The sequence below is a fragment of the Salmo salar genome, chromosome ssa10 (assembly GCF_905237065.1).
Source record: "Salmo salar chromosome ssa10, Ssal_v3.1, whole genome shotgun sequence".
In the NCBI taxonomy this organism is placed as follows: domain Eukaryota; kingdom Metazoa; phylum Chordata; class Actinopteri; order Salmoniformes; family Salmonidae; genus Salmo; species Salmo salar.
Window position 1 is genome coordinate 64,569,700 of NC_059451.1, and position 26,019 is coordinate 64,595,718.

A 26,019-nucleotide genomic window follows, 5' to 3' on the forward strand; every position below is an offset into this window, starting at 1 on the left:
GTGTTGAGAGAGAGAGAGACTGTCTGGGAGAGAGAGAGAGAGACTGTCTGGGAGAGAGAGAGAGACTGTCTGGGAGAGAGAGAGAGACTGTCTGGGAGAGAGAGAGAGCCTGTCTGGGAGAGAGAGAGAGCCTGTCTGGGAGAGAGAGAGAGACTGTCTGGGAGAGAGAGGGAGCCTGTCTGGGAGAGAGAGGGAGCCTGTCTGGGAGAGAGAGAGAGACTGTCTGTGTGTGTTGAGAGAGAGAGAGACTGTCTGGGAGAGAGAGAGAGACTGTCTGGGAGAGAGAGAGAGACTGTCTGGGAGAGAGAGAGAGACTGTCTGGGAGAGAGAGAGAGACTGTCTGGGAGAGAGAGAGAGCCTGTCTGGGAGAGAGAGAGAGCCTGTCTGGGAGAGAGAGAGAGACTGTCTGGGAGAGAGAGAGAGACTGTCTGGGAGAGAGAGAGAGACTGTCTGGGAGAGAGAGAGAGACTGTCTGGGAGAGAGAGAGAGACTGTCTGGGAGAGAGAGAGAGACTGTCTGGGAGAGAGAGAGACTGTCTGGGAGAGGGAGAGACTGTCTGGGAGAGGGAGAGACTGTCTGGGAGAGGGAGAGACTGTCTGGGAGAGGGAGAGACTGTCTGGGAGAGGGAGAGACTGTCTGGGAGAGGGAGAGACTGTCTGGGAGAGAGAGAGACTGTCTGGGAGAGAGAGAGACTGTCTGGGAGAGAGAGAGACTGTCTGTGTCTGGGAGAGAGAGAGACTGTCTGTGTCTGGGAGAGAGAGAGACTGTCTGTGTCTGGGAGAGAGAGAGACTGTCTGTGTCTGGGAGAGAGAGACTGTCTGTGTCTTGGAGGGAGAGAGACTGTCTGGGAGAGAGACTGTCTGGGAGAGAGAGACTGTCTGGGAGAGAGAGACTGTCTGTGAGGGAGAGAAAGAGAGAATGTCTGTGAGGGAGAGAAAGAGAGAATGTCTGTGAGGGAGAGAAAGAGAGAATGTCTGTGAGGGAGAGAGAGAATGTCTGTGAGGGAGAGAGAGAATGTCTGTGAGGGAGAGAGAGAGAGAGAGAGAATGTCTGTGAGGGAGAGAGAGAGAGAGAGAATGTCTGTGAGGAAGAGAGAGAGAGAATGTCTGTGAGGGAGAAAGAGAGAGAGAGAATGTCTGTGAGGGAGAAAGAGAGAGAGAGAATGTCTGTGAGGGAGAAAGAGAGAGAGAGAATGTCTGTGAGGGAGAGAGAGAATGTCTGTGAGGGAGAGAGAGAATGTCTGTGAGGGAGAGAGAGAGAGAATGTCTGTGACGGAGAGAGAGAGAGAATGTCTGTGAGGGAGAGAGAGAGAATGTCTGTGAGGGAGAGAGACAATGTCTGTGAGGGAGAGAGAGAGAGAGAGAGAGAATGTCTGTGAGGGAGAGAGAGAGAGAGAGAGAATGTCTGTGGGAGAGAGAGAGAGAATGTCTGTGTGGGAGAGAGAGAGAGAATGTCTGTGAGGGAGAGAGAGAGGATGTCTGTGAGGGAGAGAGAGAGAGGATGTCTGTGAGGGAGAGAGAGAGGATGTCTGTGAGGGAGAGAGAGAGAATGTCTGTGAGGGAGAGAGAGAGAATGTCTGTGAGGGAGAGAGAGAGAATGTCTGTGAGGGAGAGAGAGAATGTCTGTGAGGGAGAGAGAGACTGTGTCTGGGAGAGAGAGAGAGAGACTGTGTCTGGGAGAGAGGGAGAGAGAGAAACTGTGTCTGGGAGAGAGAGAGAGACTGGCTGTGTCTGGGAGAGAGAGAGAGAGACTGTCTGGGTCTGGGAGAGAGCGAGAGAGAGAGACTGCCTGTATGTGGGAGAGGGAGAGAGAGAGAGACTGCCTGTATGTGGGAGAGAGAGAGAGAGAGACTGCCTGTGTGTGGGAGAGAGAGACTGTCTGTGTGTGTTGAGAGAGAGAGACTGTCTGTGTGTGTTGAGAGAGAGAGACTGTCTGGGAGAGAGAGAGAGACTGTCTGGGAGCGAGCGAGAGAGAGACTGTCTGGGAGCGAGCGAGAGAGAGACTGTCTGGGAGCGAGCGAAGAGAACTGTCGGGAGCGAGCGAGAGAGAGACTGTCTGGGAGAGAGAGAGAGACTGTCTGGGAGCGAGCGAGAGAGAGACTGTCTGGGAGCGAGCGAGAGAGAGACTGTCTGGGAGCGAGCGAGAGAGAGACTGTCTGGGAGCGAGCGAGAGAGAGACTGTCTGGGAGCGAGCGAGAGAGAGACTGTCTGTGTCTGGGAGAGAGAGAGACTGTCTGTGTCTTGGAGGGAGAGAGACTGTCTGGGAGAGAGAGACTGTCTGTGAGGGAAAGAGAGAATGTCTGTGAGGGAGAGAGAGAATGTCTGTGAGGGAGAGAGAGAATGTCTGTGCGGGAGAGAGAGAGAATGTCTGTGCGGGAGAGAGAGAGAATGTCTGTGAGGGAGAGAGAGAGAGAATGTCTGTGAGGGAGAGAGAGAGAATTTCTGTGAGGGAGAAAGAGAGAGGATGTCTGTGAGGGAGAAAGAGAGAGAATGTCTGTGGGAGAAAGAGAGAGAGAGAATGTCTGTGAGGGAGAGAGAGAATGTCTGAGAGAGAGAGAGAGAGAGAGAGAATGTCAGGGAGAGAGAATGTCTGTGAGGGAGAGAGAGAGAATGTCTGTGAGGGAGAGAGAGAGAGAGAATGTCTGTGAGGGAGAGAGAGAGAATGTCTGTGAGGGAGAGAGAGAGAGAATGTCTGTGAGGGAGAGAGAGAGAATGTCTGTGAGGGAGAGAGAATGTCTGTGAGGGAGAGAGAGAGAATGTCTGTGAGGGAGAATGTCTGTGAGGGATAGAGAGAGAGACAATGTCTGTGAGGGAGAGAGAGAGAGAGAGAATGTCTGTGAGGGAGAGAGAGAGAGAGAGAATGTCTGTGAGGGAGAGAGAGAGAGAGAGAATGTCTGTGAGGGAGAGAGAGAGAGAGAGAGAATGTCTGTGAGGGAGAGAGAGAGAGAGAGAGAATGTCTGTGAGGGAGGGAGAGAGAGAGAGAGAGAATGTCTGTGAGGGAGAGAGAGAGAGAGAGAATGTCTGTGAGGGAGAGAGAGAGAGGATGTCTGTGAGGGAGAGAGAGAGAGAGAATGTCTGTGAGGGAGAGAGAGAGAGAGAATGTCTGTGAGGGAGAGAGAGAATGTCTGTGAGGGAGAGAGAGAGAGAACGTCTGTGAGGAAGAGAGAGAGAACGTCTGTGGGAGAAGGTCTGTGAGGGAGAGAGAGACTGTGTCTGGGAGAGAGAGAGAGACTGGCTGTGTCTGGGAGAGAGAGAGAGACTGTCTGGGTCTGGGAGAGAGAGAGAGAATGTCTGAGGAAGAGAGACTGTCTGGGAGAGAGAGAAGAATGTCTGTGAGGGAGAGAGAAACTGTGTCTGGGAGAGAGAATGTCTGTGAGGGAGAGAGAATGTCTGTGAGGGAGAGACTGTGTCTGGGAGGGAGAGAGAGACTGTGTCTGGGAGAGAGAGAGAATGTCTGTGAGGGGGAGAGAGAGACTGTCTGTGAGGGAGAGAGAATCTCTGTGAGGGAGAGAGAATGTCTGTGAGGGAGAGAGAATGTCTGTGAGGGAGAGAGACTGTGTCTGTGAGGGAGAGAGAGAATGTCTGTGAGGCAGAGAGAAGTGATAGCTTTGGTGATAAAGGAGTTGGAAAGTGTCTGTCTACGGTCTATAGCACACAAGCATTTGTGTGTAACACCTCATGGCCCCTGTCTTGTCAGCTAAGTGAGTAGAGACCAAGGGCTTAGGGGACAAGGGGTTGGTGGCGAGTTGCCATTTCAGATTGACCCTAGGTGATTCTGTCTCAAACACTCTCCCTCTGTGTGTCTCCAGGTGCAGCAGCAGACATTCGAGTTCCCTGACATCTTCACCGAGAAGGATGTGAAGTCAGCCGAGGGCTCGGTGGAGGAGATGCAGGAGAAGTTCATGGAGGATGAGAAACAGAGGCAGAAACCGGACCTTCGCAGGGGAGGGCTCACAGAGTGGTTCGGCCTGTAGAGCGAGAGTGTTTGTGTTCGGAGATATGCAGTGCTAGTGTGTGGGTTTGTTTGTGAGAGACTGTTAATATTGTGTGTCATCATGTACAGATTTTTATCCGCAACAAGTCAGTTTGGTGGAAACACCACTGGTGGGAAAATTAGCATATTTTCTTCATGCAGATTGTAGAATATTCGTATGAAAATATGTCGCCAATTGGATGGAAACCTAGCTACTGTCATTGTAAGAATGCAACGTGACCAATAGCTGTTCAGACATAATATTAATTGGTGAATAACAATGGAAAATACTTAAAATACAGTTTTTCAACATTTGAGACATTCTCTATTGTCAGGTAACACCACTTTTTCCAGTGTTGACCGACCCTCCTTCTGGAGACCTAATGGGTATCCAGGATTTTGCTCTGAACCTGCTGTAACACACCCGATTCAACAAGCCAATGTTTTGATGAGAGTAGCTGAATACTGCTGATGAACTGTCAAATCAGTTGTGTTAGAGCAGAGCTAGAACAAAACCCTGCACCCCCAGTAGTTTTCAAACAGGAGGGTTGGCCACCTCTCCCTGAAGAACAAGGCTACTGTGTGGAAATGTGTTTTCAGTTCACCTCAATCTGTCTGTGTGAGTGTTTTACTGTATGATTCAGTTCACCTCAATCTGTCTGTGTGAGCGTTTAACTGTATGATTCAGTTCACCTCAATATGTCTGTGTGAGTGTTTTACTGTGAACTACTGTACAAGGAAAAGCTAATAAAAAGTAACTTGTCAAGCCTCTGCTTACTGTTACATTTACTCTCTTTAGTCTACCACTGCTGTGTTTTTCCTTGGACTGGGCACTTCCAATACCACGCTCCACACACACACAGTCCCATACAGCACGGTGGTGCCAAAGTGGTCCAGTTATTGTGATAAAGTAATGAGCTGTGCTACGAGCTGGCAACGGACCAGAAGGATGAAAGCCGACTTACGGTAATAGGGCCTTAATAGGGTCCTTAAGGGAGGGTCAGGGTTGCGTCCCAAATGGCACCCTATTTTCCATGTAGTGCACCCATAAGGCTCTGGTCAAGATGAGTGCACTATATAAGGAGGTGGATGCCATTTGGGACAGAGCCAGGGTATACTCTCCCAAGGCTGTCTAAGAACTGCCATTGTGGGATAAACCCAGGACCTTACTGAAACTGTCCTCCAGCCGTGACCACAAAATGGCAGCGTGTCCATGTGGGTTCCAGTCCTTCATACCTCAGTCCTCTGACCACACCGAGCCAACCGGACTATCGCCAAGGAGAATGTCAATATTGATCCTGTTGGCCATTGTGTTGTGCCTGGAACCACACACCCCCTGCGTAGCTATAAAACTATTTGATTTAGAACAAAACAAGCCCCCACAAAACTTTCTCCATCTCTTTCTCTCTCTGTCACGCTTTTTCTTCCACCTCATCCCTCCCTGGTCGTCCAGAGAAGCAGCTGGAGAGGGAAAGAGCGAGCGAGCCCAAATTCCCCTCTGCTCTCCTCACCTCCTGAAGAGACCCCACATGAAAGTTGGGAAATCTAGCTCTGGTGTTTGCCAAGCAACTATGTCTCCCTCCTCTCTTCCTCCCCTCCCTCCCCATACCCAATAAAACGCTGGGAGCACAATGCATTTCCCCCAGCAGTGCAGCAGTGTCTGCAGCTGGCACTACTTTCCCTGTTTATTCACACAATGTTCTCCCTGCCTGTCAGGATACAGGAGGCTACAGGGTGTGGTGTGGGGGGGGGGGGGGGGGAGGAAGATGGGGCCATGTAGAGGGTTCTCTTCCCTCCCCTTCACATAAGACGTGGTAGTCCTGATACTGAGTGAGAGAGAGAGAACAGTGTGAATGAGATAGGATGGAGTAGAGAGAAAGAGAGATGAAGGAGTATAGTGGAAGAGGACGCCAGAGGATAGTGTTTGAGAAAGAGAGAGGGAGGAGGATACTGAGAGAGGCTTTTTCAGTTTACTCAACTTTTTGCATTTTGCAACTAAACATGATTATTTGTGTCTCTGAAATGAAACCATCAAGTGATATATTTCAAATTAATACATGTCTTTGAAATATACGTTGTACAACCCCATTTCATGATTAGATGGTGAAAAAAAACACCAATCTCTTTCATAACTTCTTTGAACAATAAAAGCTAATTTGCCAACATTTCTCAAAATGCATATATAGCATTTTGGAATGATACTTTATTTAATCTACACAATAGATTATATCTGAACATTTTGTAAATGTCCGTTCTCCTGAATGTCCATTGCCCCAGGTGTACATAATCAAGTCATAAATTAACCAATGATATTTTGTACAGATAAGTTGTGACGCTCAACTACTGTATGACTCTTTCGACACTGAAAAGGTTGAAAACCGCAATTCATTTTGTGATACCTGAAAATACTGCAGAGCAATTGAAAGCAACCTTGCAAACAGCAAGTTGGATGCTTAGTAAACACAACTTCGAACCTCTTTGTTCATCTGAGTGTAAGTGTTATTGTTTCAAACACACACAATACCATCTTTAAAGGGATAGCTTGCTCAGAATACAAACTAACATGATTTTCAACCTACCTTGGCTGTATTTGATTCAAAAAGGCAGGTTTGAGATATTTAGTTTCCTTTTGACACTTAATAGCCATATTTTGTTACTGTTAGCATTCTCAGTGACACCATTAAACTGTTCTTATGCCTTTGTAATAAAAATGTAATTGCTTTTGGAGCAACATTTTATTAAGTATGTTGTTCCATAATACTTTGGTAATACTGCTCCTGCTTTTTCCATTTGTTGTTGTCCTATTAAGTTACGACTTTGAAGAGGCTTGTAATGACGTGTCAAACACACCCTGGTAATGGGCTCAATGGAATACAATGGTTTTACGTTGCATCTATAACCTGATATGGATAGGGGGCAGTATTTTCACGGCCGGATGAAAAAACGTACCCGATTTAAACTGGTTACTACTCTTGCCCAGAAATGAGAATATGCATATTATTAGTATATTTGGATAGAAAACACTCTGAAGTTTCTAAAACTGTTTGAATGGTGTCTGTGAGTATAACAGAACTCATATGGCAGTCAAAACCTGAGAAACATTCAACCAGGAAGTGTAGGATCTGAGAAATGTAGTGCTTCTTTCTAGTCCCTTTCGAAACTACACTATCTGTTCTGTTACGTTGCACTTTCTAAGGCTTCCATTGGCTGTCTAAAGCCTTCAGAAAGTGGATTGAGCCTTCTGTCTCTGGGGATAGTATAGGAGCTCAGTTACTGAGTGGTCTGCCTGAGGACAAAGAGATTGGATATGCACGTTCCCGAGAGCACGCTGTTTTTTCTTTTCCTCCTTGAATGAATACACTATTGTCCGGTTGGAATATTATCGCAATTTTACATTAAAAATACCATGAAAATTGATTTTAAACAGCGTTTGACATGCTTCTAAGTACGGTAATGGAACATTTTGACTTTTTGTGTCTCGAATTGTGCTCGCGCGTTACCCTTTGGTAATGTTAGTTTTGTTCGATAAACTCCATATTTATGTCCAAATACCTCCGTTTTGTTCGCGTGTTCAGATCACTATTCAAAAGGCATAAAGCACGAGCGCAAAACCCGAGATGAAAAGTCTAAAAGTTCCATTACTGTTCGTAGAAACATGTCAAACAATGTTTATAATCAATCCTTTGGGTCTTTTTATCATAAATATTAGATAATATTCCAACCGGACAATAGCGTATTCATTACAGAGGAAAACGAAGGAATGCGCCTGTAAACCGCGCCGTAAACAACTCATTGGTCTCAGGCAGTCCACAGCTCTTATTCTCTCCCCAGTAACAGTAGAAGCATGAAACAAGGTTCTAAAGACTGTTGACATCTAGTGGAAGCCTTAGGAAGTGCAAAATGACCTCACAGACACTGTAGTTTGGATAGGCAATCACTTGAAAAACTACAAACCACTTCCTGGTTGGAATTTTTCTCAGGTTTTTGCCTACCATATGAGTTCTGTTATACTTACAGACATCATTCAAACAGTTTTAGAAACTTCAGATAATATGCATATCCTACCTTCTGGGCCCGAGTAGCGGGCAGTTTAATTTGGGCACGTTATTCATCTGAATTTCCGAATACTGCCCCCTGTCACCAAGAAGTTAACAAGAAGTTAAGCTTTAAAATCATGTAAGACACTTGTATGTTCAAGAATGTTTAATATTACGATTTTGTAATTTGAATTTGGCGCTCCCCTACTTCACCGGATGTTGTCGATTTTTATCCCGCTTGCGGGATCCAAACCCTTAACGTTAGCTGTGTACCCTCTGTGCCACCACCAGGACAAATTGGACAGATCGGCCTAGGATGAGCTACTATCTCACCACGTTTGGCAAATATCAGAACTCAAAATCAACTAGATCATACATTATGATTTTGATGTATTTTGGACTGTTTTTAATGATATTGACTACTTTAAAATCTTCTTCTCCTGAACCGCTGGAATGATCAGCACCATATTTGGTTCGTAACATCTACAGTTGAAGTCGGAAGTTTACATACACCTTAGCCAAATACATTTAAACTCAGTTTTTCACAATTTCTGAAATTCCCTGTCTTAGGTCAGTTAGGATCAACACTTTTTTTAAAGAATGTGAAATGTCAGAATAATAGTAGAGAGAATGATTTATTTCAGCTTTATTTCTTTCATCACATTCCCAGTGGGTCAGTAGTTTACATACACTCAATTAGTATTTTGTAGCATTGCCTTTAAATTGTTTAACTTGGGTCAAACATTTTGAGTAACCTTCCACAAGCTTCCCACAATAAGTTGGGTGAATTCTGGCCCATTCCTCCTGACAGAGCTGGTGTAACTGAGTCAGGTTTGTAGGTCACCTTGCTCACACATGCCTTTTCAGTTCTACCCACACATTTTCTATGGGATTGAGGTCAGGGCTTTGTGATGGCCACTCCAATACCTTGACTTTGTTGTCCTTAAGCCATTTTGCCACAACTTTGGAAGTATGCTTGGGGTTATTGTCCATTTGGAAGACCCATTTGCGACCAAGCTTTAACTGCCTGACTGATGTCTTGAGATGTTGCTTCAATATATCCACATAATTTTCCTGCCTCATGATGCCATTTATTTTGTGAAGTGCACCAGTCCCTTCTGCAGCAAGGCACCCGCACAACATGATGCTGCCACCCCCGTGCTTCATGGTTGGGATGGTGTTCTTCGGCTTGCAAGCCTCCCCCTTTTTCCTCCAATCATAACATAATGTTCATTATGGCCAAACAGTTCTATTTTTGTTTCATCAGACCAGAGGACATTTCTCCAAAAAGTACAATCTTTTTCCCCGTGTGCAGTTGCAGACTGTAGTCTGGCTTTTTTATGGCGGTTTTGGAGCAGTGGCTTCTTCATTGCTGAGCGGCCTTTCAGGTTATGTCGATATAGGACTCGTTTTACTGTGGATATGGATATTTTTGGACCTGTTTCCTTCCGCATCTTCACAAGGTCCTTTGCTGTTGTTCTGGGATTGATTTGCACTTTTCGCACCGAAGTACGTTCCTCTCTAGGAGACAGAACGCGTCTCCTTCCTGAGCGGTATGACGGCTGCGTGGTCCCATGGTGTTTATACTTGCGTACTATTGCTTGTACAGGTGAAAGTGGTACCTTCAGGCGTTTGGAAATTGCTCCCAAGGATGAACCAGACTTGTGGAGGTCCACATTTTTTTCTGAGGTCTTGGCTGATTTATTTAGATTTTCCCATGATGTCAAGCAGAGGCACTGAGTTTGAAGGTAGGCCTTGAAATACATCCAGAGGTACACCTCCAATTGACTCAAATTATGTCAATTAGCCTATCAGACGCTTCTAAAGCCATGACATCACTTTCTGGAATTTTCCAAGCTGTTTAAAGGCACAGTCAACTTAGTATATGTAAACTTCTGACCCACTGGAATTGTGATACAGTGAATTATAAGTGAAATAATCTGTCTGTAAACAATTGTTGGAAAAATTACTTGTGTCATGCACAAACTATATTTTGTTAACAAGAAATGTATGGAGTGGTTGAAAAACGAGTTTTAATGACTCCAACCTAAGTGTATGTAAACTTCTGACTTCAACTGTATATAGCATTTTCCAAGAGTCTAGTTAAAACAACATGGCCGCTATGAGCTAATGAACTTGCATGAAAGTTTTTTCCTGTCCAACAGCTCCACCATGCGGCCAAACTCAAACATACTCTACAGGTTAGCTAGACACCTCGCTGAGTGTGTGTGCCACATTTCATCACTCTGAGTCGAACAGATCAAGAGATATAAACATCTTCCCGGGTATACCACCTACGCGTGGTCGATCTGAATGTGCTTGCATATGTTGAGACTTGACAGGGTTTGGAACATGAGCACCAATGTTTGTTAAAATACAATTATCCGTGTCTGATCTATAGGCATTTGTGTGCCAGACCACTCCCACGTGAATGTCTATTGGTCAGTATTTTGTTTGACATACTAGCCTTGAAAATGTTTCATTGGGAGACATTAGCCCATAGATGCCATGTATCAAGGTTTGTGCAGATCGGTCGTTCTGTGCCAAAGAAGTAATGTTTTAACTGTTTTTCACAAAATTATAAATATTAGAAACACCAGGCTGTGTCACAGCCGACGATGACCGGGAGACCGATGAGGCGGTGCAAAATTGGCCCAGCATTACCTGGGTTATTGGAGGGTTTGGCCGGCCGGGATTTCCTTGTCCCATCGGGCTCTAGCGACTCCTTGTTGCGGGCTGGGCGCCTGCAAACTGACTTCAGTCGCCAGCAGGCTGGTGTTTCCTCCGACACATTGATGCGGCTTGGCTTCTGGTTTAAGCAAGCAGTGTGTCAAGAAGCAGTGCGGCTTGACAAGGTCGTGTTTTGGAGGACGCATGGCTCTCGACCTTCACCTGTCCCGAGTCCGTAGTGGAGTTGCAGCAATGGGACAAGACTGTAACTACCAATTTGATATCACGGGGAGAAAAATGGTTAAAAATTATTATAATATTCTTTACAAGCTAAAGAAGGAAAAGAAAATCTGAACTTAAAAACAGAAATATGATATTTTACTTCTGAAGAGAGACAACAACTACAGGTTAAACTCAAATAAAGCATACTACTTAATGGCAAATAAACCTGATAAATATCTCACAGCTCTCACAAAATGAACACACGCCAAGTCAATTATAATTTTAAAAGATAAAGATACAAATGCGGTAATTAGAAACAACAATGTGATTAATGACTATTTTAAAAGCTTCTATGAAAATGTATATAAATCAGAATTAAACAGTTGGACGGATCATATAGCCTTCTTAGACCCAACAACCCTGAAGAAATGATCAGCAGACAAAAAATTATCAAGGTCGGGAGACCGATGAGATCGTACCTTTTGGAGAAATGTCCTCTGGTCTGATGAAACAAAAATAGAACTGTTTGGCCATAATGAACATTATGTTATGATAGGAGGAAAAAGGGGGAGGCTTGCAAGCCGAAGAACACCATCCCAACCATGAAGCACGGGGGTGGCAGCATCATGTTGTGCGGGTTCCAAATCCTAAAAATATAGATCCCACGAAAATAAATATGAAATACTTTAAAAACATTTGCATGGAGAAAAAGCACCAGGAATGGATGGCTTTCCCATAGAATTCTGTTAAACACATTGTGACAAAGAAGCGCCCCTATTTACACAAATGACAACACACGTCACTCAATTCAGTACTTCCTAGCTCCATGTATCAAACTGTTATTTTAGATATATTAAAACCAGGAAAATCTGGATCGTCCCCTGCAGATTTTAATAAATTGTGAAAGCTTATAAGCAATAGAATGGCAAAAGTCTTACCAGACTTAATATATGTCATTCAAACAATGTTTATCAAAAATAGACACTTACAAACAAATACAAGTTAAATTTTCAGTTTAATACAATATGCAAAAAAAACAAGATATAGCTGTATCAATAATGACTGTTGATGCCGAAAAGGCTTTAAACCATCTTGAATGTCTTTTTCTATTCAAAACTTTGGAAGCTTTCAACTTTCCGGCTGAAATAATAAATGTAATAAAACTATTATATAAATATCTTAAAATAAGAATATAAACAAATAATACATTATCTGACGAAATTGCTTTAGAAATGAGCACAAGACAGGGACGTCCTCTCTCCCCACTCCTGTGTTCACTTATTTGCTGTTGATCTCCTGTTATACATGACCAATATTGAAAAGTCGATGCCCCCTTAGCTAAGAATATTTTCAGAATTCTTTAGAATCTCAGGTTATAAAATTAATCCCGAAAAAATGAAATAATGGCAAAAGGAAAACGAAAAATAATAACTCACGATCAACAGCAATCCTTTAAGTGGACCACTAAACATATTAAATACTTAGGATGCTTAAGTGACAACAAACAAATATTTTAAAGATAACTTTATTCCATTACTCAACAATTTGAAAGCAGATCTAATTAAATATAACAATATTCCCAAAAATCTTACAGGTGGAATAAACCTGTAAGTGGACCTTATTTTCGGTAATACCAATTACCCCACCAAAGACATTTTTTAATAAAGTATACTCGGTCATAACAGACTTTATATGGGCAAATAATATTCATAGAATTAAAAGGACATTTTACATCTTCCAAAGTCTGATGGTTTTAACATTTACATTTACATTTACATTTAAGTCATTTAGCAGACGCTCTTATCCAGAGCGACTTACAAATTGGTGCATTCACCTTATAATATCCAGTGGAACAGCCACTTTACAATAGTGCATCTACATCTTTTAAGGGGGGGTAGAAGGATTACTTTATCCTATCCCAGGTATTCCTTAAAGAGGTGGGGTTTCAGGTGTCTCCGGAAGGTGGTGATTGACTCCGCTGTCCTGGCGTCGTGAGGGAGCTTGTTCCACCATTGGGGTGCCAGAGCAGCGAACAGTTTTGACTGGGCTGAGCGGGAACTGTGCTTCCTCAGAGGTAGGGAGGCGAGCAGGCCAGAGGTGGATGAACGCAGTGCCCTTGTTTGGGTGTAGGGCCTGATCAGAGCCTGAAGGTACGGAGGTGCCGTTCCCCTCACAGCTCCATAGGCAAGCACCATGGTCTTGTAGCGGATGCGAGCTTCGACTGGAAGCCAGTGGAGAGAGCGGAGGAGCGGGGTGAACCTTCCGGACTTGGAATTTTATCAACTCGTTAACCAATACTTTTACTTGTGACATATGGTTAAATGCACTGAAGAGGAACAATGGACACATTTCTAAGATGCACATGCTCATCCCCAGAATCTTTTTATGTCTATTTTCAAAGGATGAGCTGCTTCTGCACTCCTTGCCACACTGAACTCAACACGAAACATATCATGCAATATGCCTTTGATGTATTTTGGACCATTTGTAATGATGTTGACTACTTTAAATGTATTTCTCCCTAGAACCATTGGAATGATCGGAACCAAATTTGCTACTTAGCATCTATGTACCCATGTTTTTAAATAATTTTCTAGGACACTAGCTCAAACAAAATGGCCGCTATGAGACAATGAGCTTTCATTAATGTTTTTTCTGCTCAACAGCGCCCCCATACTGGAAAACTGAACCATACTTTACAGGTGTTCTAGACTCATATCCCTGAGTATGTGAGCTAAATTTCATCACTCTGAGTCCAACAGATTAAGATATACACTGCTCAAAAAAATAAAGGGAACACTTAAACAACACAATGTAACTCCAAGTCAATCACACTTCTGTGAAATCAAACTGTCCACTTAGGAAGCAACACTGATTGACAATAAATTTCACATGCTGTTGTGCAAATGGAATAGACAACAGGTGGAAATTATAGGCAATTAGCAAGACACCCCCAATAAAGGAGTGGTTCTGCAGGTGGTGACCACAGACCACTTCTCAGTTCCTATGCTTCCTGGCTGATGTTTTGGTCACTTTTGAATGCTGGCGGTGCTTTCACTCTAGTGGTAGCATGAGACGGAGTCTACAACCCACACAAGTGGCTCAGGTAGTGCAGCTCATCCAGGATGGCACATCAATGCGAGCTGTGGCATGAAGGTTTGCTGTGTCTGTCAGCGTAGTGTCCAGAGCATGGAGACGCTACCAGGAGACAGGCCAGTACATCAGGAGACGTGGAGGAGGCCGTAGGAGGGCAACAACCCAGCAGCAGGACCGCTACCTCCGCCTTTGTGCAAGGAGGAGCAGGAGAAGCACTGCCAGAGCCCTGCGAAATGACCTCCAGCAGGCCACAAATGTGCATGTGTCTGCTCAAACGGTCAGAAACAGACTCCATGAGGGTGGTATGAGGGCCCGACGTCCACAGGTGGGGGTTATGCTTACAGCCCAACACCGTGCAGTACGTTTGGCATTTGCCAGAGAACACCAAGATTGGCAAATTCGCCACTGGCGCCCTGTGCTCTTCACAGATGAAAGCAGGTTCACACTGAGCATGTGACAGACATGACAGAGTCTGGAGACGCCGTGGAGAACGTTCTGCTGCCTGCAACATCCTCCAGCATGACCGGTTTGGCGGTGGGTCAGTCATGCTACCACTAGAGTGAAAGCACCGCCAGCATTCAAAAGTATATATATATATATATATATATATATATATATACACTGTACAAAAGTATGTGGACACCCCTTCAAATTAGTGAAAATCGTCAGCACAAGAACTGTTAGTCGGGAGTTTCATGAAATGGATTTCCATGGCCGAGCAGCAGCACACAAACCTAAGATTACCATGCGCAATGCCAAGTGTCGGTTGGCTAACGCTTGCCGCGATTCGACTCTGGAGCAGTAGAAAAGCGTTCTCTGGTGTGATGAATCATGCTTCACCATCTAGCAGTCTGACGGACTAAGCTAGATTTGGCAGATGTCAGGAGAATGGTACCTGCCCCTATGCATAGTGCCAACTGTAAAGTTTGGTGGTGGAGGAATAATGGTCTGGGGATGTTTTTTATGGTTCGGGCTAGGCCCCTTAGTTCATGACATGCTAGAGCTGACAACATAATTTCCGGTCACAACTTGTGGACTTGTTTACGTGCTGCTGTGCGGTTTGTTGCTAACCTTACTTTACGGTTTTTACTTTTTAATTACCGTTTATATTTTTTGTTTTTCCCTCGCTCGACTTGTTTCGTTCAACTTTTTCACCCGGACGCTTTATCTGGACGTGGTTCGTCAGGACCCCCACCATCCGAACCTAAGTAGTGACATTAACATGATGCCTTCTAATTGCAGTCGCTGTACTCATAATATACAGGAGAACGGTCGCTTTATGGCAAGGATAGCTGGGCTGCAAGACGCAAAACACACGGCCAAGGCAACAAAGGAGTGGCTCAAGAAGAAGCACATTAAGGTCCTGGAGTGGCCTAGCCAGTCTCCAGACCTTAATCCCATAGAAAATCTGTGGAGGGAGATGAAGGTTCGAGTTGCCAAACGTCAGCCTCGAAACCTTAATGACTTGGAGAAGATCTGCAAAGAGGAGTGGGACAAAATCCCTCCTGAGATGTGTGCAAACCTGGTGGCCAACTACAAGAAATGTCTGACCTCTGTGATTGCCAACAAGGGTTTTGCCACCAAGTACTAAGTCATGTTTTGCAGAGGGGTCAAATACTTATTTCCCTCATTAAAATGCAAATCAATTTATAACATTTTTGACATGCGTTTTCTGGATTTTTTCTTGTTATTCTGTCTCTCACTGTTCAAATAAACCTACCATTGAAATTATAGACTGATAATTTCTTTGTCAGTGGGGAAACGTACAAAATCAGCAGGGGATCAAATACTTTTTTCCCTGACTGTAGTTTTGTTCCGTGGAATAATTGTTGTGGATCTTAATGTTTTCCACATAATCCTGGACTATCGGACCACCATTTTATTACGTTTGCAATCGCAACAAATAATCTGCTCAGACCCCAACCAAGGATCATCAAAAGCCGTGCTATAAATTCTCGGACAACCCAAAGATTCCTAGATGCCCTTCCAGACTCCCTCCACCTACCCAAGGACATCAGAGTACAAAAATCAGTTAATCACCTAACTGAGGAACTCAATTTAACCTTGCGCAATACCTCTAGATGCAGTCGCACCACTAAAAACAAAAAACATTTGTCATAAGAAACTAGCTCCCTGCTTACAGAAAATACCCGAGCTCTGAAGCAAGCAGAAAATTGGAACGGAAATGGCGCTACACCAAACTGGAAGTCTTCCGACTAGCTTGGAAAGACAGTACCGTGCAGTATCGAAGAGCCCTCGCTACTGCTCGATCATCCTATTTTTCCAACTTAATTGAGGAAAATAAGAACAATTCAAAATTGATTTTTGATACTGTCGCAAAGCTAACTAAAAAGAGAGGATGGCTTTCACTTCAGCAGTGATACATTTATTAACTTCTTTGAGGAAAAGATCATGATCATTAGATATCAAATTACGGACTCCTGTTTAAATCTGCATATTCCTCGAAAGCTCAGTTGTCCTGAGTCTGCACAACTCTGCCAGGACCTAGGATCAAGGGAGAGACTCACGTTTTTTAATTCTATATCTCTTGACACATTGATGAAAATAATCATGGCCTCTAAATCTTCAAGCTGCATACTGGACCCTATTCCAACTAAACTACTGAAAGAGCTGCTTCCTGTGCTTGGCCCTCCTATGTTGACCATAATAAACATCTCTCTATCCACCGGATGTGTACCAAACTCACTAAAAGTGGCAGTAATAAAGCCTCTCTTGAAAAAGCCAAACCTTGACCCAGAAAATATTAAAAACTATCGGCCTATATCGAATCTCCAATTCCTCTCCAAATAATTTGTAAAAAGCTGTTGCGCCGCAACTCACTGCCTTCCTGAAGACAAACAATGTATACGAAATGCTTCAGTCTGGTTTTAGACCCCATCATAGCACTGAGACTGCACTTGTGAAGGTGGTAAATTACCTTTTAAATGCGGCAGACCAAGGCTCTGCATCTGTCCTCGTGCTCATAGACCTTAGTGCTGCTTTTGATACCATCGACCACCACATTCTTTTGGAGAGATTGGAAACCCAAATTGGTCTACACGGACAAGTTCTGGCCTGGTTTAGATCTTATCTCTGTGGATGGTTTGTCCTCTGACAAATCAACTGTAAATTTCGGTGTTCCTCAAGGCTCCGTTTTAGGACCACTATTGTTTTCACTATATATTTTACCTCTTGTTGATGTCATTCGGAAACATAATGTTAACTTTCACTGCTATGCGGATGACACACAGCTGTACATTTCAATGAAACGTGGTGAAGCCCCAAAATTGCCCTCCCTGGAAGCCTGTGTTTCAGACATAAGGAAGTGGATGGCGGCAAATGTTCTACTTTTAAACTCGGACAAAACAGAGATGCTAGTTCTAGGTCCCAAGAAACAAAGAGATTTTCTGTTGAATCTGACAATTAATCTGATGGTTGTACAGTCATCTCAAATAAAACTGTGAAGGTCCTCGGCGTAACTCTGGACCCTGATCTCTTTTTTTGACGAACATATCAAGACTGTTTCAAGGCAGCTTTTTTCCATCTACGTAACATTGCAAAAATCTGAAACTTTCTGTCCAAAAATGATGCAGAAAAATGTATCCATGCTTTTGGCACTTCTAGGTTAGACTGCCGCAATGCTCTACTTTCCGGCTACCCGGAAAAAGCACTAAATAATCTTCAGTTAGTGTTAAACACGGCTGCTAGAATCTTGACTAGAACCCAAAAATGTGATCATATTACTCCAGTGCTAGCCTCTCTACACTGGCTTCCTGTTAAGGCAAGGGCTTATTTCAAGGTTTTACTGCTAACCTACAAAGCATTACATGGGTTTGCACCTACCTATCTTTCCGATTTGGTCCTTCCCTACATAACTACACGTACACTATGGTCACAAGACGCAGGCCTTCTTACTGTCCCTAGAATTTCCAAGCAAACAGCTGGAGGCAGGGCTTTCTCCTATAGAGCTCCACTTTTATGGAATAGTCTGCCAATCCATGTGAGAGACGCAGACTCGGTCTCAACCTTTAAGTCTTTATTGAAGACTCATCTCTTCAGTAGGTCCTATGATTGAGTGTAGTCTGGCCCAGGAGTGTGAAGGTGAACGGAAAGGCACTGGAGCAACGAACCGCCTTTGCTGTCTCTGCCTGGCTGGTTCCCCTCTCTCCACTGGGATTCTTTGCCTCAAACCCTATTACAGGGGCTGAGTCACTGGCTTACTGGTGCTTTTCCATGCCATCCCTAGGAGGGGTGCGTCACTGACATGGTCTTCCTGTCCGGGTTGGTGCCCCCCCTTGGGTTGTGCCGTGGGAGAGATCTTTGTGGGCTATACTCGGCCTTGTCTAAGAATGGTAAGTTGGTGGTTGAAGATCCCTCTAGTGGTGTGGGGGCTGTGCTTTGGCAAAGTGGGTGGGGTTATATCCTGCCTGTTTGGCCCTGTCTGGGGACGGGGCTACAGTGTCTCCCGACCCCTCCTATCTCAGCCTCCAGTATTTATGCTGCAGAAGTTTATGTGTCGGGGGGCTAGGGTCAGTCTGTTACATCTGGAGTATTTCTCCTGTCTATCTGGTGTCCTGTGTGAATTTAAGTATGCTCTCTCTAATTCTCTCTCTCTTTTTCTCTATTTCTTTCTCTCTCCCGGAGGACCTGAGCCCTAGGACCATGCCTCAGGACTACCTGGTCTGATGACTCCTTGCTGTCTCCAGTCGACCTGGTCATGCTGCTGCTCCAGTTTCAACTGTTCTGCCTGCGGCTATGGAACCCTGACCTGTTCACCGGACGTGCTACCTGTCCCAGACCTGCTGTTTTCAACTCTCTAGAGACAGCAGGAGCGGTAGAGATACTCTAAATGATCGGCTATGAAAAGCCAACTGACATTTACTCCTGAGGTGCTGACCTGTTGCACCCTCTACAACCACTGTGATTATTATTATTTGACACTGCTGGTCATCTATGAACATTTGAACATCTTGACCATGTTCTGTTATAATCTCTACCCGGCACAACCAGAAGAGGACTGGCCACCCCTCATAGCCTGCTTCCTCTCTAGGTTTCTTCCTAGGTTCTGGCCTTTCTAGGGTGTTTTTCCTAGCCACCGAGCTTCTACACCTGCATTGCTTGCTGTTTAGGGTTTTAGGCTGGGTTTCTGTACAGCACTTTGTGACATCAGCTGATGTAAGAAGGGCTTTATAAATACATTTGATTGATTGATAGACGATTCTGTGCTTCCAAATTTGTGGTAACAGTTTGGGAAAGGCCGTTTCCTGTTTCAGCATGACAATGCCCTCGTGCACAAAGTGAGGTCCATACAGACATTTTTTGTCGAGATTGGTGTGGAATAACTTGACTGAGCTGTACAGAGCCCTGACTTCGACCCCGTCGAACACCTTTGGGATGAATTGGAACGCCAACTGCGAGCCTGGCTTAATCGCCCAACATCAGTGGCTGACCTCACTAATGCTGAAGCAAGTCTCTGCAGCAATGTTCCAACATCTAATGGAAAGCCTTCCCAGAGTGGAGTGGAGGCTATTACAGAAGCAAAGGGGGACCAACTCCATATTAATGCCCATGATTTTGGAATGAGATGTTCGAACAAGCAGGTGTCCACATACATTTGGTCATGTAGTGTACCATAGGGTTTCACGAGCTTCGCTGCTTGAACCCCTAATAATGACCAACAACATATACAGTGCCTTGCGAAAGTATTCGGCCCCCTTGAACTTTTCGACCTTTTGCCACATTTCAGGCTTCAAACATAAAGATATAAAACTGTATTTTTTGTGAAGAATCAACAACAAGTGGGACACAATCATGAAGTGGAACGAAATTTATTGGATATTTCAAACTTTTTTAACAAATAAAAAACTGAAAAATTGGCCGTGCAAAATTATTCAGCCCCTTTACTTTCAGTGCAGCAAACTCTCTCCAGAAGTTCAGTGAGAATCTCTGAATGATCCAATGTTGACCTAAATGACTAATGATGATAAATAGAATCCACCTGTGTGTAATCAAGTCTCCGTATAAATGCACCTACTCTGTGATAGTCTCAGAGGTCCGTTTAAAGCGCAGAGAGCATCATGAAGAACAAGGAACACACCAGGCAGGTCCGAGATACTGTTGTGGAGAAGTTTAAAGCCGGATTTGGATACAAAAAGATTTCCCAAGCTTTAAACATCCCAAGGAGCACTGTGCAAGCGATAATATTGAAATGGAACGAGTATCAGACCACTGCAAATCTACGAAGACCCGGCCGTCCCTCTAAACTTTCAGCTCATACAAGGAGAAGACTGATCGTGCTTCTTTCACATGCTTTGCTTGCTGTTTGGGGTTTTAGGCTGGGTTTCTGTACAGCACTTTGAGATATCAGCTGATGTACGAAGGGCTATATAAAAATAAATTTGATTTGATTTGATCAGAGATGCAGCCAAGAGGTCCATGATCACTCTGGATGAACTGCAGAGATCTACAGCTGAGGTGGGAGACTCTGTCCATAGGACAACAATCAGTCGTATACTGCACAAATCTGGCCTTTATGGAAGAGTGGCAAGAAGAAAGCCATTTCTTAAAGATATCCATAAAAAGTGTTGTTTAAAGTTTGCCACTAGCCACCTGGGAGACACACCAAACATGTGGAAGAAGGTGCTCTGGTCAGATGAAACCAAAATCGAACTTTTTGGCAACAATGCAAAACGTTATGTTTGGTGTAAAAGCAACACAGCTCATCACCCTGAACACACCATCCCCACTGTCAAACATGGTGGTGGCAGCATCATGGTTTGGGCCTGCTTTTCTTCAGCAGGGGCAGGGAAGATGGTTAAAATTGATGGGAAGATGGATGGAGCCAAATACAGGACCATTCTGGAAGAAAACCTGATGGAGTCTGCAAAAGACCTGAGACTGGGACGGAGATTTGTCTTCCAACAAGACAATGATCCAAAACATAAAGCAAAATCTACAATGGAATGGTTCACAAATAAACATATCCAGGTGTTAGAATGGCCAAGTCAAAGTCCAGACCTGAATCCAATCGAGAATCTGTGGAAAGAACTGAAAACTACTGTTCACAAACGCTCTCCATCCAACCTCACTGAGCTCGAGCTGTTTTGCAAGGAGGAATGGGCAAAAATGTCAGTCTCTCGATGTGCAAAACTGATAGAGACATACCCCAAGCGACTTACAGCTGTAATCGCAGCAAAAGGTGGCGCTACAAAGTATTAACTTAAGGGGGCTGAATAATTTTGCACGGCCAATTTTTCAGTTTTTTATTTGTTAAAAAAGTTTGAAATATCCAATACATTTCGTTCCACTTCATAATTGTGTCCCACTTGTTGTTGATTCTTCACAAAAAAGTACAGTTTTATATCTTAATGTTTGAAGCCTGAAATGTGGCAAAAGGTCGAAAAGTTCAAGGGGGCCGAATACTTTCGCAAGGCACTGTACAGTAGGCTTTCGTCAGGTTCGCTTTATCATCTATTCATTAATGAGGCAGTCTAGACAGCACATGATTAGAGGTAGCCTAGACAGAGAAAGTTTAGACAAAACAATCATTAGTCCCTATTAAGAATGATTGCGGTCATCACTCAACTTTTGGGAGTCACTATGGCTGAGAAGTCACAAGAATGTTCATAAGAATGGTGTGATGTGACAGATGTGCAACCCATGATTCAGATGGATTTGATACAATTAAAAATCTTTGGAGTATGTTCATCCATTGTCCAACTGTTACTTTTGACGACTATTGGTAGTGTGTGTGTGTGTGTGTGTGTGTGTGTGTGTGTGTGTGTGTGTGTGTGTGTGTGTGTGTACAGTGAGTGTACAAAACATTAGGAACTCCTTCCTAATATTGAGTTGCACCCCATTTTCCCATCAGAACCGCCTCAATTCGTCAGGACATGGACTCTACATGGTGTCAAATGCATTCCACAGGGATGCTGGCCCATGTTGACTCCAATGCTTCCCACAGCAGAGTTGCAGTTCTTGACACATTCAAACCGGTGCGCCTGGCACCTACTATCATGCCCCGTTCAAAGGTACTTAAATATTTTGTCTTGCCCCTTCACACTTTAAAAGGCACAAATACACAATCCATGTTTTAACTGTCTCAAAGCTTAAAAATACTTATTTCACCCTTTTCCTCTGATTAATCTATCAATCATTGGATTGAAGTGGATTTAACAAGTGACATTAATAAGGGATCATATCTTTCACCTGGTCAGTCTATGTCATGGAAAGAGCAGGTGTTCCTAATGTTTATACACTCAGTGTGTGGGTGTAGCAATGGTCATGCCCCAAATTGCTGCACACAAGCATGAGTCCAGGGTCCTATTCATTTGGCACCAAACGTAAGAAAATGGACTGAAAAATGGAGGGACTACATCCATGTTCCATTGCAAAACATATACAACATTGTATGCCCTAATGAACATGACCCAGGTAAAGGCCATCGGAAAACCCTCCTGGCCCTAGTACTGGCTATGGGGTGTTTGTGTTCGAGACAAGGTGGTGTGGGATCCTGGCAGTAAGAGGAGACCCAGCCTGTTGGGTGTTGGCCAGCCACGGAGGACTACCCCACTATTAATAGCTATTAGCTGCATGGCGAATCTTAAGAAAGACCATGGGCCTCCCACACACAATCGTCTACTCAGACTCTCACAAACACACACATGCACACAAACACACACACTCACTTGCAGATGCAGACTTATACAATTGCACTCGCTGACACACAGTCAAGGAAAACTCGCACACTCAAACCCTGACACGCAGACTATTGTGCATAAGCCTACTGAAGGAGCATGCACACTCTGTTACTCACCATTCCTCTCCGTTTCCCCCTAGCCCTCTTTCTTTATCTCTCGCTCGCTCTCTCTCTCTCACACACACACACATACAGACACACACACACACAGATTGGGTTAGAGTGTGTCAGTAGTGTTCACTAAGACAACGGCGGTGGCCTGCTGTGGATTCCGCTGGCCTCTCTTGGACCAGGGCCATACACATTCCTGCTTCCCCCAGGTTGCCATTGGTTCAGCTCAGCCAGTGCACTCTGTCACCCCGTAAGTTTGTGTGTGTATGTGTGTGTGTGTGTGTGTGTGTGTGTGTGTGTGTGTGTGTGTGTGTGTGTGTGTGTGTGTGTGTGTGTGTGTGTGTGTGTGTGTGTGTGTGTGTGTGTGTGTGTGTGTGTGTGTCTGTGTGTGTGTGTGTGTGTGTGTGTGCATATGTTCCTTTACGCAAGCGTGTGTGTGTGTGCATGTTCCTTCGTTCATGCATGTTTGTGTGTGTGCATGTTGGTTCATGTTTGTGTGCGTGAAGTTCTTTCGTTCCTGCATGTTGGTTCATGTTTGTGTGTGTGAAGTTCTTTCGTTCCTGCATGTTGGTTCATGTTCATGTGCGTGCAGCTCTCTCGTTTGTGCATGTTGGTTCATGTTTGTGTGTGTGTGTGTGTGTGCGTGTGTAACCTACACCTGCATGGCCCCACAGGACACAAGCATGCTTGTAATGTACATATACTATTGCACTGTCTCCAAATTCTTTCTCTGCATCCTGTTTTCTGTACAGTCAGTTCCCCACCCTTTATCACTCTCTCTTGCTCTCTCTCTCACATGCGCACACACATGCGCGCGCACACACACACACACACACACACACACACACACACACACACACACACACACACACACACACACACACACACACCACAGAGGTGTCTTTGGGACTGTGAGGAGGCTCAAGGAGCGTTACTAGAGAGTGGGCCACCCCTAGTCCCCCGTATCCTGACGCTAACCTAACCAGCCTCACACTGAATCTGAAGACATGCTCTGGACCACACTGTAAGACAAACCAATTAAACATTTTAACATAGTATTTTTCTACTGTAAAGTTTCCACTCCTCTCTCCTGGGTAGTGCCATTTTATTTCAATCACTTTTTGTCCTCAACCCTTTACATTTGAACAAAACTTTCCATACGTATTTGCCTATGGTAGAAGTTGTCTGAAAGTGACTTTTTGGACCAGAATGCAAGAACATTTAGGGAATAAAGGTGCTCAAAGTTGACCCATTTTGCATACAGCACCCCACCCACCCTACCATGAGACATCCATGTCTTCATCACTGGAAAAGAGGTTGAGTTTGACATCACTTAAAAGCTTACAAACAGGGTTATCAAACTATTTTATAATTTCTTGAACTATTATATATTTTTAAAATACATACGTCCTTTAACTTTTAACGTAAAATAATACAAATATTTTAGCATCTGTTTAGACTATTTTACATAATCTGAGGTGTTTGTGTTGTGCCAGCCATTGGTTAAGACACAGCATACGTTTGAATACAGGATGGGTGTCATTTCAATCATAAGAGAACAATGGATTAACTTGTTCAATGCTAGTTAATGATACAATAGTTATCACATTTCACATTGGATTTATTAACTACAAAAGGTAGTAATTCTGGTGCAGCTCTGCACACACAAGCTTGTTGGCTAGCTAGCTTGTTAGCTATCTCTGGTCTAGCTCTTGAAAACTCTAGGCGGCATTATGTGTAATGTAATGGAACTGAGAGCCATGATCAAGGGCTAGCTCTGGTCCAACGTTAGTTAAGCCAACTCTGAAGTTCAAAGACACTCAAAGTTCTTTCATATTAGCCGCTCCTCCATAGGTATAGTTCTTTGGGCCTAATGTGAAGAATTACATCACTACACAATATTTTGTATCAAGTCTGCCAGGAGTTTGCCCAAATGTACCAATTTATACAATTTCAAGTAATCTTTTTTATTTAACCTTTATTTAACTAGGCAAGTCAGTTAAGAACAAATTCTTATTTACAATGACGGTCTACCAGGGAACAGTTGGTTAACTGACTTGTTCAGGGGCAGAACGACAGATTTATACCTTGTCAGCTCGGGGATTCGATACAGCAACCTTTCGGTTACTGGCCCAATGCTCTAACCACTAGGCTACCTGCTGCTTCTATACAGAACTATAGAGAGCATACAAAACGCTTTGCTAATAAACAATGTAAGTTTACACACTCCCAGGAATGTCATACATGATGGATCATTAGCTTCCCTACATGGGTGTGGAGCCAGAGACAGCAGTGGAGTCAAACTGTAGAACCCAGTTCCTACATTTTAATATAAAAATGTATTTTATCAAACAAAACTATGCTACATTTTATCTCTAGGACTCTCAGGATGACAAACAGAGCAAGATTACTGAATGTAACTACATTATTTACCTTCAGAGGTGAATGTGTGAATTTTTCTTCTGTAATAGCTACTATAAATTCGACAGTGCAGTTAGATTAATAAGAGTTTAAGCTTTCTGCCCATATAAGTCATGTCTATGTCCCGTAAAGTTGGCTGTTGTTTACAACTTCAATCTAGTCACATTATCACATATTGAGCAACAACTGTTTTGGTTTAGGGACACCGATCCCGTAGATTTTAATTATTAAAAATGCTTGTTTCAAGAAATTATGAAATAGTTTGACAACTCTGTTTTTAAGCTTTTAAATGATATCAAACTCAACCATTCATATTTTCCATGGTAGGTTGGGGTATGCAAACTTGAGCACTTCCATCTCCTAAATGTTTTGGCATTCAGGTTCAAAAAGTTACTTTCTGACCACTTCTGCCATGGGCAAATATGTGACTCACCACCTGGATTCGGTCTTATGTAGCAACATTTTAATTTCTGTTTTTTTACATTGGATAAAAGTAGAGACTCAACATGGTATATCATACACTGCATTTGAGGAAACAATGGGAAATTAATTCTTCTTTGAAAGTTGATCAATTTGTAAACTCATTTTTGAGAAAATGGAGAGCTACTGGAGAGCTCTTCTTTGTCTACACCCATTCAGGATTGTTCACACCCTCTTAAGCCTTAGCCCCACCCGTCTCTTTAAGGGTTGATCTGTGCGTTCTGTACTAACTTGCCAGCTACTTCCCGACATCTAAGAGAGAGAGAACAGCTCACTGGACATTACTCGCCCTAGCAGAATTCAGAGCGTTT

The 26,019-nt window shown here is 43.8% G+C and overlaps 1 protein-coding gene across 1 annotated transcript in view; it reads left to right on the top strand.

Annotated features, from left to right (window-relative positions):
• The window catches only part of mrpl23 (mitochondrial ribosomal protein L23), a 124,655-nt gene extending 119,914 nt beyond the window's left edge, over window positions 1–4,741 (top strand). The window contains exon 5 of the mRNA XM_045688025.1: window positions 3,810–4,741. Coding sequence (XP_045543981.1) covers window positions 3,810–3,974 — 165 coding nt within the window. The 3' untranslated portion in view covers window positions 3,975–4,741. The remainder of the gene's footprint in view (window positions 1–3,809) is intronic.
• Window positions 4,742–26,019: the final 21,278 nt, after the last annotated feature.